This window comes from Doryrhamphus excisus, linkage group LG2 (genome assembly GCF_037039965.1).
Source record: "Doryrhamphus excisus strain RoL-2023G ecotype Guam linkage group LG2, RoL_Dexc_Guam_v1.1, whole genome shotgun sequence".
NCBI lineage: Eukaryota > Metazoa > Chordata > Actinopteri > Syngnathiformes > Syngnathidae > Doryrhamphus > Doryrhamphus excisus.
In genome coordinates this window covers 4,380,063-4,394,268 of record NC_136358.1, presented here as the reverse complement: position 1 = coordinate 4,394,268, position 14,206 = coordinate 4,380,063, and the positions used below count along the sequence as shown (strand labels likewise).

The 14,206-nt window shown below is 41.7% G+C and overlaps 2 protein-coding genes across 3 annotated transcripts in view; one reads left to right on the top strand and one right to left on the bottom strand.

The window, feature by feature from the left end:
- LOC131126257 (carbohydrate sulfotransferase 12-like) overlaps positions 1-14,206 on the bottom strand; it is a 138,992-nt gene that overhangs the window by 56,243 nt on the left and 68,543 nt on the right. The gene's annotated exons all lie outside the window — the stretch shown is intronic.
- m1ap (meiosis 1 associated protein) overlaps positions 1-14,206 on the top strand; it is a 38,748-nt gene that overhangs the window by 15,148 nt on the left and 9,394 nt on the right. For both annotated transcript variants that reach the window (XM_078795786.1, XM_078795787.1), the window contains exons 3-5: positions 7,616-7,878; positions 7,949-8,146; positions 10,555-10,726. In XM_078795786.1, coding sequence (XP_078651912.1) covers positions 7,616-7,878; positions 7,949-8,146; positions 10,555-10,726 — 633 coding nt within the window. The remainder of the gene's footprint in view (positions 1-7,615; positions 7,879-7,948; positions 8,147-10,554; positions 10,727-14,206) is intronic.

The following is a 14,206-nucleotide window of genomic DNA, read 5'->3' as shown; positions in this document are numbered from 1 at the left end:
ACCCCCATGCTTCACAGTAGGTGTGGTGTTGTTTGGATGCAACTCAGCATTCTTTCTCCTCCAAACACGACGAGTTGAGTTGATACCAAAAAGTTCTATTTTGGTTTCATCTGACCATATTACATTCTCCCAATCCTCTTCTGGATCATCCAAATGCTCTCTAGCAAACTTCAGACGGGCTTGGACATGTACTGGCTTCAGCAGGGGGACACGTCTGGCACTGCAGGATTTGAGTCCCTGGCGGCGGAGTGTGTTACTTATGGTAGCCTTCGTTAATATGGTCCCAGCTCTCTGCAGGTCTTTCACTAGGTCCCCCCGTGTGGTTCTGGGATTTTTGCTCACCGTTCTTGTTATCATTTTGACCCCACGGGGTGAGATCTTGCGTGGAGCCCCAGATCGAGGGAGATTATCGGTGGTCTTGTAGGTCTTCCATTTTCTCACAATTGCTCCCACAGTTGATTTCTTCACACCAAGCTGCTTAACTATTGCAGATTCAGTCTTCCCAGCCTGGTGCAGGTCTACAATTTTGTTTCTGATGTCCTTTGACAGCTCTTTGGTCTTGGCCATAGTGGAGTTTGGAGTGTGACTGTCTGAGGTTGTGGACAGGTGTCTTTTATACTGATAACCAGTTCAAACAGGTGCCATCAATACAGGTAACGAGTGGAGGACAGAGGAGCTTCTTAAAGAAGAACTTACAGGTCTGTGAGAGCCACAAATCTTGCTTGTTTGTAGGTGACCAAATACTTATTTTCCACCATGATTTGCAAATAAATTCTTTAAAAATCAAACAATGTGATTATCTGGATTTTTTTTTCTCATTTTGTCTCTCATAGTTGAAGCGTACCTATGATGAAAATTACAGGCCTCTCTCATCTTTTTAAGTGGGAGAACTTGCACAATTGGTGGCTGACTAAATACTTTTTTGCCCCACTGTAGCTGATAATGAAATATACTGTGGACGGCACGGTGGAGAAGTGGTTAGCATGCAGACCTCACAGCTAGGAGACCAGGGTTCAATTCCACCCTTGGCCATCTCCGTGTGGAGTTTGCATGTTCTCCCCGTGCATGTGTGGGTTTTCTCCGGGTACTCCGGTTTCCTCCATGCTAGGTTAAATGGCGACTCCAAATTGTCCATAGGTATGAATGTGAGTGTGAATGGTTGTTTGTCTATATGTGCCCTGTGATTGGCTCGCGACCAGTCCAGGGTGTACCCCGCCTCTCGCCCGAATGACAGCTGGGATAGGCTCCAGCACCCCCGTGACCCGTGTGAGGAAAAAAAGCGGAAGAAAATGAATGAATAAATGAAATATACTGTGGGCGGCACGGCAGTCGAGTGGTTAGCGCGCAGACCTCACAGCGAGGCGACCAGGGTTCAATTCCACCCTCGGCCATCTTTGTGTGGCGTTTGCATGTTCTCCCCGTGCATGCGTGGGTTTTCTCCGGGTACTCCGGTTTCCTTCATGCTAGGTTAATTGGCGACTCCAAATTGTCCATAGGTATGAATGTGAGTGTGACACGGCTGGGATAGGCTCCAGCACCCCCGCGACCCTTGTGAGGAAAAAACGGTAGAAAATGAATGAAATATACGATCAAAATAGAGCACAGGGTACAGCTCCTCCTGTATTGGATCCCATATAGTGTTTGTTTTTGTAGCTAATGAAGTGTCTATTCTTTGGAAGAATTAAATGTTGAGGTTAACTGATTGCGAATGGCAAATCCTCTAACACAAGTTTAATCCCCCCCCAAGAGGAGCCCCTGCCCTGGCATTAGGATACACCCTGCATAACACACACACACACACAAAAACACAGCTGTATAGTCATGAGACACACCCCCTGCTGTGTGGGAACAAACCATCTTGACAGGGACAGAAGACATACACACTCATATGCACTCCGTTTTCTGTCACCTGTGCGCCTACAATCACACACACTTTAAGCTCTGTGTGAGCGCAGAGGACAAGTGCTAACAATGATATCACTTCAGTCTCTGTAAATCTCCTGCTACCTCCCACCGGGCGAGGAGTGCTGGGAGTGAAGAGACTAAAACGGGAGTGTCGGGAATGAAAGGGAAGCCTGTTGGCTCCCACTGTGTGATGAGTGTGTGTGAGGGAGAACAAGAGGGGGTGAAGTTTTAAGACAGGGCGGACAAGGAATGTGTCCGCATGGTGCGCAGTCTTCGGTCGAGCCTGGAGATTGCAGAGGAAACTGGAGTACCCGGAGAAAACCCACGCATGCACGGGGAGAACATGCAAACTCCACACAGAGATGGCCGAGGGTGGAATTGAACACTGGTCTCCTAGCTGTGAGGTCTGCACACTAACCACTAGACCGCCGTGCCGCCCCAGCTGGTGTTTTGTATCATGTAAACATGTAAAAGCTCCCTTAATGAATAATTAATGTATAATGCATGTAATGTTGTTCCCCTTTGCTTGGGCCCTATGGGTGGATGCCAACATTATATTTTGGTACCCTTCCCCAAAATGAGAATATTCTGAGTGTCGCTGATTCTAAGATTGAGGTATGACAATGTTGCAATGTTCAAGCCCTTTTTTTCTGTAGAGAAACCCCAAATTGACATGGTCATGGGAATGCATTCAACTGACAATTCTTCATCAATACAAAGAGGTGGTTGAGAAGGGCTTTCTTAACAAAGCGAAACATTTACATTTTCCATGGAAAAACCACTATGATGCAAGGTGTTTCCTTTATTCAGGCTTCCTCTTCACCTTTACTCCCCCCTACCCTTGCTCCAGTCTTTCATGTATGGATCAGAGAATCGTGCCACTTATCGCAGCAGCCTAGCGAGGCTTTGCTACAAAAGGTGCCGTGACATGCCTGATTTAACAGGGCGCACACAAAGACCCTTCTATGGCGCCCCCTCCCTGACTTTTCTTTTTATCCCATCCATACACAGAATAACCCTGGTTGCATCTTGTCTTCAAATACACTTTTTTCTCCGCTCAGAAATAGTGTTACTCTCCTGGACTCTTGTACACGTCTATCCAGCCTTGGCCCTTGTTCTCCCACAATGGGATTCCTTCATTTCTTTCAAGTGGGCACACTGCCGATCCACTTAGATTGACTGGCTTGAATGGTGAAAAAAGTGAAGAGGTGGGGAGGAGATAGGAATCCTGAAAAGAGTGCAGAGGACACAGGAACAAGAAGAAGAATCCTGCAGTTGACTTTTAAGAAGACCATTTTAATTAACACAATAATTTATGCATGGATAGTATGTTCATTCATTCATTTTCTACCGCTTTTTCCTCACAAGGGTCGCGGGGGTGCTGTCTTCGGGCGAGAGGCAGGGTACACCCTGGACTGGTCGCCAGCCAATCACAGGGCACATATAGACAAACAACCATTCACACTCACAGGATAGTATGTTGTGTATCTGTTTTTATATAGCAACCTGCAGACTGAGCTGTAGTTTGTGCTGCCACTGAACGCTCCAAATGAGATTATTGATGAAGTGTGGCTAGATCAAAGACAGGAGAGGAAAACAAATAATATTTTAGACTCTTAACCAGAGCTGATTCAATTAAGACACAAGTGCAGAAGTAGACCTGTTGCCAGGGTGACAAGAGGCAGCAATGACCGGCCTTTCCCTATGCAGCCTTTTCCTATGATGATGTCATGGACGGGCCCCTGGCCAACAGCACAAAGGCACCAGAGGGTGTCCTCGCCTGTATTCTCTGTCAGGTGCCACCCCACCAAGCCTCTCACTGTCTGTGCCTTTTTCTCTTTCTGACTTATTCAACTTTGGTCAGCAGGCGACGACAAAGGTTGGCGGTCAATTTCTCTTAGTTCTGATGAAGAGCGAAGCGGATTAGATTAACAAGAATAATATTTCCCAGCAGGATAGATCGTTAAAAATCCAGGAAGGGGCAAGCTTAGAGTTTGCAGTTTTTTTGTTTAAGGTTTCATTTGGGCGTAGCCAGTTTGTGAGAGAAAAAGACGATTTTGTTGATGTCTTTCGAATGGCTGACATAACCAAATCAACCATTACTTGCACATTTGTGACTTTGGCCAGAGACAAAAGGAGAATGGTTGTTAAGAAAACCGCCTATTAAAGTATTTTGTATGGTATTGAACTGTGATTCAGGGGTTGAGCTATAGGGGGCAGTACCGTTCACCTGCTAGTTAGAGACAGCTCAAGAGAGAAGAAGATACAGTGATGCTTCGTATTGCCAATAAAAGGATGATTTGTCATCCCGAGGGTGGAATCGAACTCGAGTCTCCTAGCTGTGTGGCCTGCACCCTCACCACTTTTCCGCCGTGCAGCCTGCCGACATTATTATATTTTATATTAGTTTTAGGGCTATTGAATGATTAAAAATTGTAATCAAATTAATTACATTTTATAAATTAATTTCTCATTATGAGTCACCATTTGCTGTCGTATTAACAGAAAGATAAACGACTTAGATTATATATATTTGTATGTATTAACAGTTCTAAATGAACTGAAAATTTAAATCAAATTAAAAGATACCATGCGTCTGAAAATTTGTTGGAATGACTTTTTTGCCGCTCAAATTTTATGTTGACAACAGCAGTCACACTTTTTTTAGTAAGTAATAAGAAGAACACGGTGGACCAAGACATTATGAGTTTGTCGACATAGACTGGTTGTCGACATAAGCGAGACTGACTTAAGCGGGTTACACTGTAGTATACAGCGACACACAATTACTGGAAGTAAAAATGGAAGAAAACATGGAGTTCAGGCCTTGTTTGTAGCAACAACATGACAACATTTTTGTATGTAAACTTTATTGAGGTCACAGATTGAGAGACTGAGTAAAAAGCCCACACAAATTTGATGAGAAAGTATGTCTAAACATGGACGGAATCAACACAAGCTAGAAGACGAGTGCAGCACAAATGAGCAAAATCATTCTTCTTATCTCTCCATACTCGCTCTGTACATCATGCTCATTAAAATTGTCTCTTTTGCATCGGCACAAGACACACTTAGGCCTTCAGCTTTATCTATTTTGAGATAACTAAGAACCTAGCCTAGTTTTTTTTTTTCCGTGTGGATTGAACACTTTTTTTTTTTTAGCCGAAAGCAATTAGACAAAAGCCATAAGCCCTGTCAGCAGCTCGGTGCAGCGAGAAACAAATCGCCGGGCAAATTTTTCTATAGTCCTTTCTCCATTCTTTGCATCACAGCGTTTACTGTAATTGGTAAATCCTTTCTGAATGTAAACACATAATCCTCATTGATGTATTGGACCACCACTGATACTTCCTGGATGACAGTTGAGAGAATTGATGGGCAGTCAGACACATTGGCAGATCGGGTGACGTCGACGACAGACTACTAACTCTTTAATGTCCGTCTTCTGATGGTGTCGTGATGGTAACAAAGCACAAAGACCAACATCTTTATCACCATCAAGTGGTTTTGGTGAAATATAACCAGTCTTGTGATGTTGTGGCATCAGGTTTCATTTTTAATCTGAATGACATCTTGTAGGTCAGCACCAGGCCCTTTGCCCTGAAGATGTTGATTGTTGATGAGTCATCCGCCATTACCAGCATCATCTTCTCATGGTGCATTATGAACAATGACTTATTGATGAGACTGCAGTCACCAGATCATCAGGAGCTTCTGCTTTGGTGGTCGGTCCATTGCTCTTTACTGTTTTATCTCTCATGACCCCGAAGCATGTATATTTTTACACTAACGACTGGATTTAACTTTAAAAACAACATTTTGTCAGTTAAATTGATATTCTTCATTTTACCAAGATGTTCAGACGTCATCCTTATTTGAGGTTTACAGAGCCCCGACCTCAACCCCAAGCAAGCCATAATGTTATAATGCTATGTTACAATGTTATAATTTTGTAATCAGATACTCATGTGCTCCTTGTAGATGCACTTCCTGCCACACAGAACACAACACCCATTACTCCATTAAGCCGCGCCCCTTTTTAAAACCCTTCCATCAGCCCATGCATCTTACTAATATTCCACTATGATTATGTATCCTTGCCCCCAAGTGAGCACCGCACAAGCATACCAAAATGTTATTACAAGCCCCTAAAGTATTCATGCTTATCAACGTTAAGAGCAAAGTACTTCCCATAATAACTTTCCTAATCATAACGCCACAAACCAAAATAGGATAAAGAAGCACATGGCTTTATCTGTATTTCTGAGTTAAAGCTGATTTAAAATGCCATCCATTTTGATTTTTTTTTTTTAGACTGTTATGATTCCCTTGTTTCTCCAAGCAGGAAACCTTATCTTCTTACATAGTAGGACAGTGGAAGCATGCTGCAGTTATGCTGGAAACAATCTGGTTTCGTAGGGGATTTTCTTATTTCAAGCTCCCACACCAATCATATGGCATTAAACTAAAACTTTCCGAAACAATCAACAACAGTGACGTCAGTCCCACAATCCATCAACCTTTAAGTCAAAAATGTAGTGAGGATCATGCTTGTGTGACAAAGCAACTGGTGTGTGAAATAAAAAGCTAAAGTAAACGCCAAACTTTACCCCAAATCCCTGAAAGTAAATCAAAAAAAGTACTGTGGATTAGCCTGCTGTTACAAAGCTCCCATTGACCTAGAAGACGGTTTGTGCTCATCACAACTAAATTAGGATGCACCACACTGTATTATTGTGTGTAACCTGATAGAGTAGATGTGGGGGTTATGTTCTGAGACCCCCATTGCATAGCAAAATGCTCCCATACAAATGCCTATTTTTGACACTCTCAACCCTGTAATATGCCTCTCACTTGTTAAACAAATGGTAAAATGTATAGATACTCAGTAGAGATGCTCGATATTTGCTTCATAGCAATATTTGTAGTGAAGGTCGGAAGTGTGCTGCTTTATCTCTTTGTTTGGTCTCTCGACGGTTGTGTAATGGCAGTGAGACGACGCTCGTGTCTTGAGTGTCTCTTGAGCTTCATGGCTGCCGTCATTTTGTTGTGTGGAACTTGCAAATCAACAGATATCTTATTATGACGCTCTTATACACATATATTACCCAAAGGTGATACTTGGAAATAATCCCAGACTGCGAGCATGCTAACTGATAGCGTGCTGTTCTCACTATAGAAATCATGATAATGCATGTTAATGATGCAATCATGAAGAAATATTTTTGGATATATATTTTTCTGAGGGCACTGCGGTCGAGTGGTTGCCTCACAGCTAGGAGACCCGAGTTCAATCCCACCCTAGGCTATCTCTGTGGAGATTGCATGTTCTCCCCGTGCATGTGTGGGTTTTCTACGGATACTCCGGTTTCCTCCCACATTCCAAAAACATGCTAGGTTAATTGGTGACTCTAAATTGTCCACAGGTATGAATGTGAGTGTGAATGGTTGTTTGTCTATATGTGCCCTGTGATTGGCTGGCGACCAGTCCAGGGTGTACCCCCGCCCTCGGTAGTATAAGTGGTAGAGTTATTTATTATTATTTCGTTTAGTTATTTATTGTGAACTACCGGTACTCAACATCAGCTGGTCAGCTACCGCTAGCAACAAGCTCTATTTTTGAACCGGTTATGGCAGTATACGTCAGGTTTGTGTGGTAGCAGTTTGACACTGACAATGTAAACATACAAGCTTTTCCTGTTGTTTTTAGGTGACATGGATAACAAAAAGAAGCCGTCCGTTTCTCCTAACACTGGAAACTTTGTGTACTGGTCCTCCTCGTTTCTACGGCAACCAGCCCGGGTCCTCATTGTAGAGGCACTGCCTCCCTGGTGGTCCAACACCTGCCCGGTACTCTGCGATGCCCTTGATAACTTCTTGTCTCTGGCCTGTAGTCTGGACGGACCCTGTCGGCTCCCACACTTGAGCTTGTACTCCATCAGCAGGCAGCAGGAATGTCTGCTCCCATTTGTGGTAATAAACATAAAGACAATAACTTTGGTCATTATTTTCTGGTCTCTCATCTTTTTCTGTCTTTTTTTAGCAAGTTCGTGGTAACCTGGCTAGGTTGCGTGCCTGCGTGGAAGAGTTGAGGTCGATACCGAGTGAAGGTTGCAGCAGAGGAACAGTCAGAGGAGGTGAGATGCTGCGACAGGCGGTGCTGGACAGCTTACAGCAGTTTAAACAGTACATGAAACATATCGGGGCCGACAGCCAGGCCAACGGCAACACGTGCATAGAGGTGAGTGAGCACAGAAAAACAAACACGATTGTTACATAAGCATAGTTCTTAGTGAGAGCATTGTTGAAAAGCTCTTGCAGCATGTGGTTCATTTCCATTAGAGGGAAACTCTACAGTGCACTTTGTGCTTTGTTTTGATAAGAATGTGGTGTAATGTCTCTTCAACTTGAAATCCACATTTTAAAAGTGTAAAAACATGTCTGCTAACCGTTCTTTTAAAAGCCTCTTTCAAGAGCCTGTCCACCTCAAGGCATCTTATGTACACTTCAGTGCAGGGAATGGTCTCATTTCATTCACGGCTGAGCCATCTGTCCATTGGGGATTTGTTAGACCGACATCAGAGAAGCTGCAGCAGTGCTGCTGCTCTGAGCAGATTGTCCAATCGCACGCTTAACTTTTAGCACCAACTTGTTGTGCATACTTGCACTATCATGGTCATCAGCATGGTTCTATTTTTTGCTAAGTTGCTGCTAGCAAACATCACACAAACATGGTGATGTCCAGCACATTATAGAATTTTTTTTTAAGCAAAAATTCAATCAAACTGTTGATTGGCGAAATCTTGTCACACAAGATTAAAACGAGATTAACGAGATTTCTCATCTGGAGAAAAGCTGTATTGCGAGAATGGCTGGCGAAGAGTCCAGGGTGTACCCTGCCTCTCAACGGAAGACAGCTGGGATAGGCTCCAGCATACCCGCGACCCTAGTGATAAGTGGTATAGAAAATGGATGGATGCATAGACTGATGGCACAATGGTTGAACCGTAATGAGAGAGGGATGACTGTATAAGCATGTTTTTGCCTATATCTAAAAATATCAAAGTTGCCCCGGTATGCAGGCCTGAAGGTGGAAAAGTTTGAACCTCCTTGCTTTAATGGATGTCTTGGTCTGAATTGAACTTCAGTCTGAACATCAGATAACTTTTGCACAACACTTATATTTCTGGAGATGCACATTTCTGTTATTCTAAACACTGCTTTTGAGACAAACTGTTGTGTTCCTGTCACAACACGAGATACTGATTGTCTTTGAGGCCAGATAAAGCCAAGTTTTCTGGCTTCAAATCGCACTCACACGCACACACACAGCATCCTGCACAATTTACTAACAGTGTTTTATTGTTTGTCATGTCCCCAAAGTACAGCCTCCGCTCAAAAGAATGCTTTGTTGAAAAAATGTCCACAAAACTAAAAAAGAAAAAAAAAAAAAAAAAACTGCCGGCAGTAAACCTTTGTAAGAAATCTCCAGAGGTTCAAGTTGAACCGAACCATGTGGATGAGATATTTTTTTTCCCACACTCCCCATACTGTGCTAAATGTTTGTTCCAGTATCAATTTATTTATTAATTTATTAAAAAAATATTTGATTATATAGTATTTATTGTTAATTTTATTTATTGTTATTGTAAGTGTCAACATGTGATGGGAATAAATTGTCAGTAATAGATATCAAGGAAGCTTTCTACTCTTTTTGGACATGTTGAATTGTGCAAATATAAACACTTGATGCTCTTTAATATAACTTCTTAATCATATCCAAAATAAATAAACCATACCACAGCAGACTTTATATCAGGGGTCTCAAACTCAATTTACCTGGGGGCCACTGGAGCTAGGGTCTGGGCAAGGCTGGGTCACATCAGGTTTTCCAAAAAAAACCAAAAACGCATTTATTAAAAACAGAAAAATATACAAACCTTTTCAGTGCTTTGGTTCCGATTTTCTGCAATATAAGCTCTGATAAAACATTCCACTTTTCTCAAATATCTTAATTTCTATTTTTCTGCACAAAATAAGATTAAAAATAAATAAACAAATCAAGAATAGAGAAAATCAACCAATCAGTAATAAATAAATATAATAATAAAATGGCAAATAATAAAAACTTAAGAAACCACATATAGTTGGTGGGTAGACAAATTATTTTTTTTCAGATTAAAATTAAAGCATTATTAGAGCCCTGTAGACATGACAAAACACGACTATAGTCACATTTATACTCTTTTTATTTACAACATATTGCGCAACTGCAGGGTCTTGAGAGACATGCTAACTCGCAAACTAGAGAGCTAGCGACCTAAACGGTAGCCTTCAAGTTATTTCCTTTAAACCAAAGCCAAAAACTTACCACTTCCACACGGATAGGGAGGATAACTATTAACAGTTATTTAACCTTTAACATGAACATTAATCAAACTTGATAATTTTTTCTGGGTACATGATACCATACAGCATCCATATCAAACTTGCGCGGGCCGCACTAACATTAAACTTTCATATCAAGGCGGGGGCCTCAAACTAGTATCCTGCGGGACACATTTGGCCCACGGGCCGTGTGTTTGAGACCCTTGCTTTATATACTGTGTATATATAAATATATATATCATTTTTTTTCTGTATTTCCAGGTTACGGTGGTGACCGGCCGGCCAGGTCGAGGCATTGTTCACCTTTTGGAAAAAGGGCTGACAGATGCCGACCTGGTTCCACTCAAACGCCTTTTGGTGGTACAGCTCCACAGTGAGGCAGAGTGTGGTCAAGATGCTCCCTCACCTGAAGCTTCAAGCGGTGCTAGTCAAGGTAGGAAGGAGGATTAAAAACAGAAATGCCTCTTATCTCTTTCCTGAGCAGACTTGACTCCCCCTCGCGTTCCACATACATTCCCACCCAGCTTGTTCCTCATGGATGAAGCACTGACCCATTTATACTTAGAGCATGTCTCTAAGAGCATGTGCCAATTTCTTCCTTGTAAAACCTCAAACCCGCTGCAGGAATTGAACAAGGCAAATGCCTAATTACAAAAATAAAATGTGTTTGTTGAGGGCCTCACTAAGCATTGTGTTGTTTTTCAACCAATCTTCCCTAAGGACTACTCTGTAATTGCACTTTAAAACTCCGGGGAGAAGATAGAGAAATGGGTCACGGAAAGAGGAGACAAAGAAAGGGGAGAATTGAGAGAGCAAGACAAGAATGAATATGGTACTAATCAGGAATTAGATGTTAATGTAAAGGTTTTTTTTGTCAACAATAATGTGGAATGATGCTGAGAATAGCAAAGCACAAGCAGCCTTGCAGCAACTGAAAATGTGCTTATTTAGAGGAGCAGATAATGTCATTAGTCAGTCTGAATTAAAGCAATTATAAGGATGCTAAGGAGGATGCGAAGGAGACATTAAAGCAGTGGTGTCCAAATGGTGGCTCAGGGGCCATTTAAGCGTTTCTTTTTTTTAATCGGCCCTTGACATATTGTTAAAATAAAGCAAATTCATCCTTAGTTGATTAGATATCGTTCTCTGGGGGTGACTCCAGCACATAGGGACCGTGCCATGGAGCTATTAATAAGCCCACACCAGCTCAGAGCCTCTTCCCTGCAGAAACTCTAAAGTAGAACAAAGTCCCGCCCCCTATTGAGAAGTTTGCTTGTGGGTTGAGGTGGTCGGAACTTCACCTGTTGCGCAAGATTAGGCTTCTTTCTCACCAGGGAAGACCAGATTTTGAATGTTATTTATTGAGTACGGCTGTAAAATACGGGGGCCAAATAAAGTTGGAAGTAAACAGGACTTTGATAAAGAAGGTGAGAAACACTGGGAATGAAGTCTGATTGAAATAAGTTTGATTGAGAATGCTTAATTTGGGCCATATGTAAAATGTCCTTCATATCTATAAATATGACTAATAGTAAATTGTATTCAACCACAAAATAGTGATCATTAGTTAATTAATTTGTTTTAAAAATGATAGAGTAGGGAGTGATGTCTGAACCGTGGTGTGGCGAGAGGGGACCTTATTACTTATTAATTACTTATTAATATTACTTATTACTATTGATTATAAGCATAAAAACAGAGAACACTAAGCGCATGCTTGTTTTACTTGTACTTTTTAGTGACTTCTGGACCTTTCCTCCTGTACTTCCTTGTGGGTGTGTGTGTGTGTGTGTGGCCTTGAAACAGTGTAATTACACCATATTATTTCCACTTTTCTTTTAATCATACTCTGCTTCAGGGGATCTTAGCTAGTCCCATCAAAGACGACATGAGAGGACTTTTCCTCCCTCTTTCCTTTTCTTCTCTCCTGTGAGTTAATTGCTGTCTCCGCCTCTTCCCTCCCGCCATATATCTCTTTATATGGGAATTAATAGGACTCCCCTGTTCCCCTTTTATATCTTATCAAATCCGATTTCCTGTTTCTTTCTTGTTTTTAGAGATTTGTGCCGTATTAACCCAGGCTGTGACCATAGTCCCGCTTTTGATGCCTTTTGATGCAACTTTTTTATTTTTTTTTTTATCCTGACAGGTTGTTGTAAGCATGCAGAGAGGATAATGCGTACTCTTAACATGACAAAATAGATAAATGTGGAATGACTGTCTCCCTGCAGATATTCAGAATCAGATTAAACAACTGAGTACTGTGAATGCAGCCAGGGTTGTGGGTGTTCTCTTTAGTGTAATCATATGGAGCCTTTAACTGCCTGCAGTAAATGATGTATGCCTTTTCATCATGGTGACTGCCACCTCAAATAACTGAGGCATTTTTTTTTGGGGGGGGGGGCAATTGTTTTTCCTGTCTCTGGAACACTTAAGCCATCTTTACACCCCACGCATGTGCATGGATCAGCGCTTGCAACACAAATCTGCTTTGAGCTGCCAGAATAGTTTTAACTTGCTGACTCACAGTTAACGACAGCGAAATTAGTATTGTGTTGTTCTTGTATTGTAAGACAGCAATCGTTGAGACCTGCAGAGAAGTGAGGGGGTGTCATAGCTGTCATTTTCGATCTGCACTTGAGTCAAAATCTTTAGTATATCTTTGCCACCTCCCCGGTCCTGTCTGTAATCGCTCTGTTTTTATACAGCCAGTAATATGTGCAAGCAAGGGATACTGCTAGATACCATTTTTACGTTTTCAGTAATTGCTTGTAACAACTTTCCAGACTTTCTGCTCAGCTTGCATTTCTGGTTCTTTTTCTTACTTAGTTGGTTTTCCGAGGCAGTCAGCTCATTGGCTTTAATGTGCTGTGGGTTCAAGCGCCTGGAAAAGAAACCCCACTGTGAGCTTCTAAGACAGATGCGACCCCAGCCACCGTACAGGAAGTGCACTGCACACGCTACGCCTATATGGGTTGTAATAAAAATCAGTGGTAAAATGCAGAGGAGCGAAGGCTGATACTTTCCGTCAGCGTTGCAGTTTCTTTATTGATACATGTCCACCGAGAGAAATATGGTGGCTCATGTCATTCCACGGCCCTCTCAGAATCCCAAAAAAGGCTCGCTTGTTATCTTCAATTCCTCGTGTCCTCCTCCTTCCCTGTAAATCTTCTCTGTGTAGCGCCTTCGTGAATTCTGTCTCCACAGCTCTTCCACTTCCTGGCAATTTTTGTAGATCCTCCTCTGCCTAAATCCCAGCACTTGATCTTTTGCACAGTCTTCACAAAAGTATGTTCAGGGATGTGCTTTGAGGTTTATGGCCGGTGACTCCTTTTATTCCCTTAATTGTTTTTATTAACTGTCATTAACTAACTGATTTCATTAATTCAGTTAAAGTTTTTAGTATAGTTAATACATGCGCACCATTTCAAGCCACCCCTATTGACAGGTGGAGGCACAAGTTCAATTCGTTGCATTTAAGTATGCTCGGAAATCCCAGCGAAATGATTCAAATGTTCTGCTACTATAAGAGAGACTGATTAGATTGATTAAATAGAATTTCAAACATGTGCTATCTTTTGGTACGATTTAAATTTTCCCTTCATTTGGAGTTGTAAATACATACAAATATATACAATTGTGGTTTTTTATTTATCTTTTTGTTCATAAAGTACAGTAAAAAGGGCATATTTCATACATATGCAAATGGTGATTATTCATGATTAATTAATTTGATTAAAAATATTAATCTTTTTAATATGAAGTACATACACACTGTCCGTTTGATACTTTGTTGTAAAAAGTCTGATCACCTTTTGGCACGCTTGGGTAAATAAATAATCATCCATCTTGACAGTCAAAGAACACACAAATATCTTTAATGCATTTGACTAGCTGTTCTCCAGATTGTGTT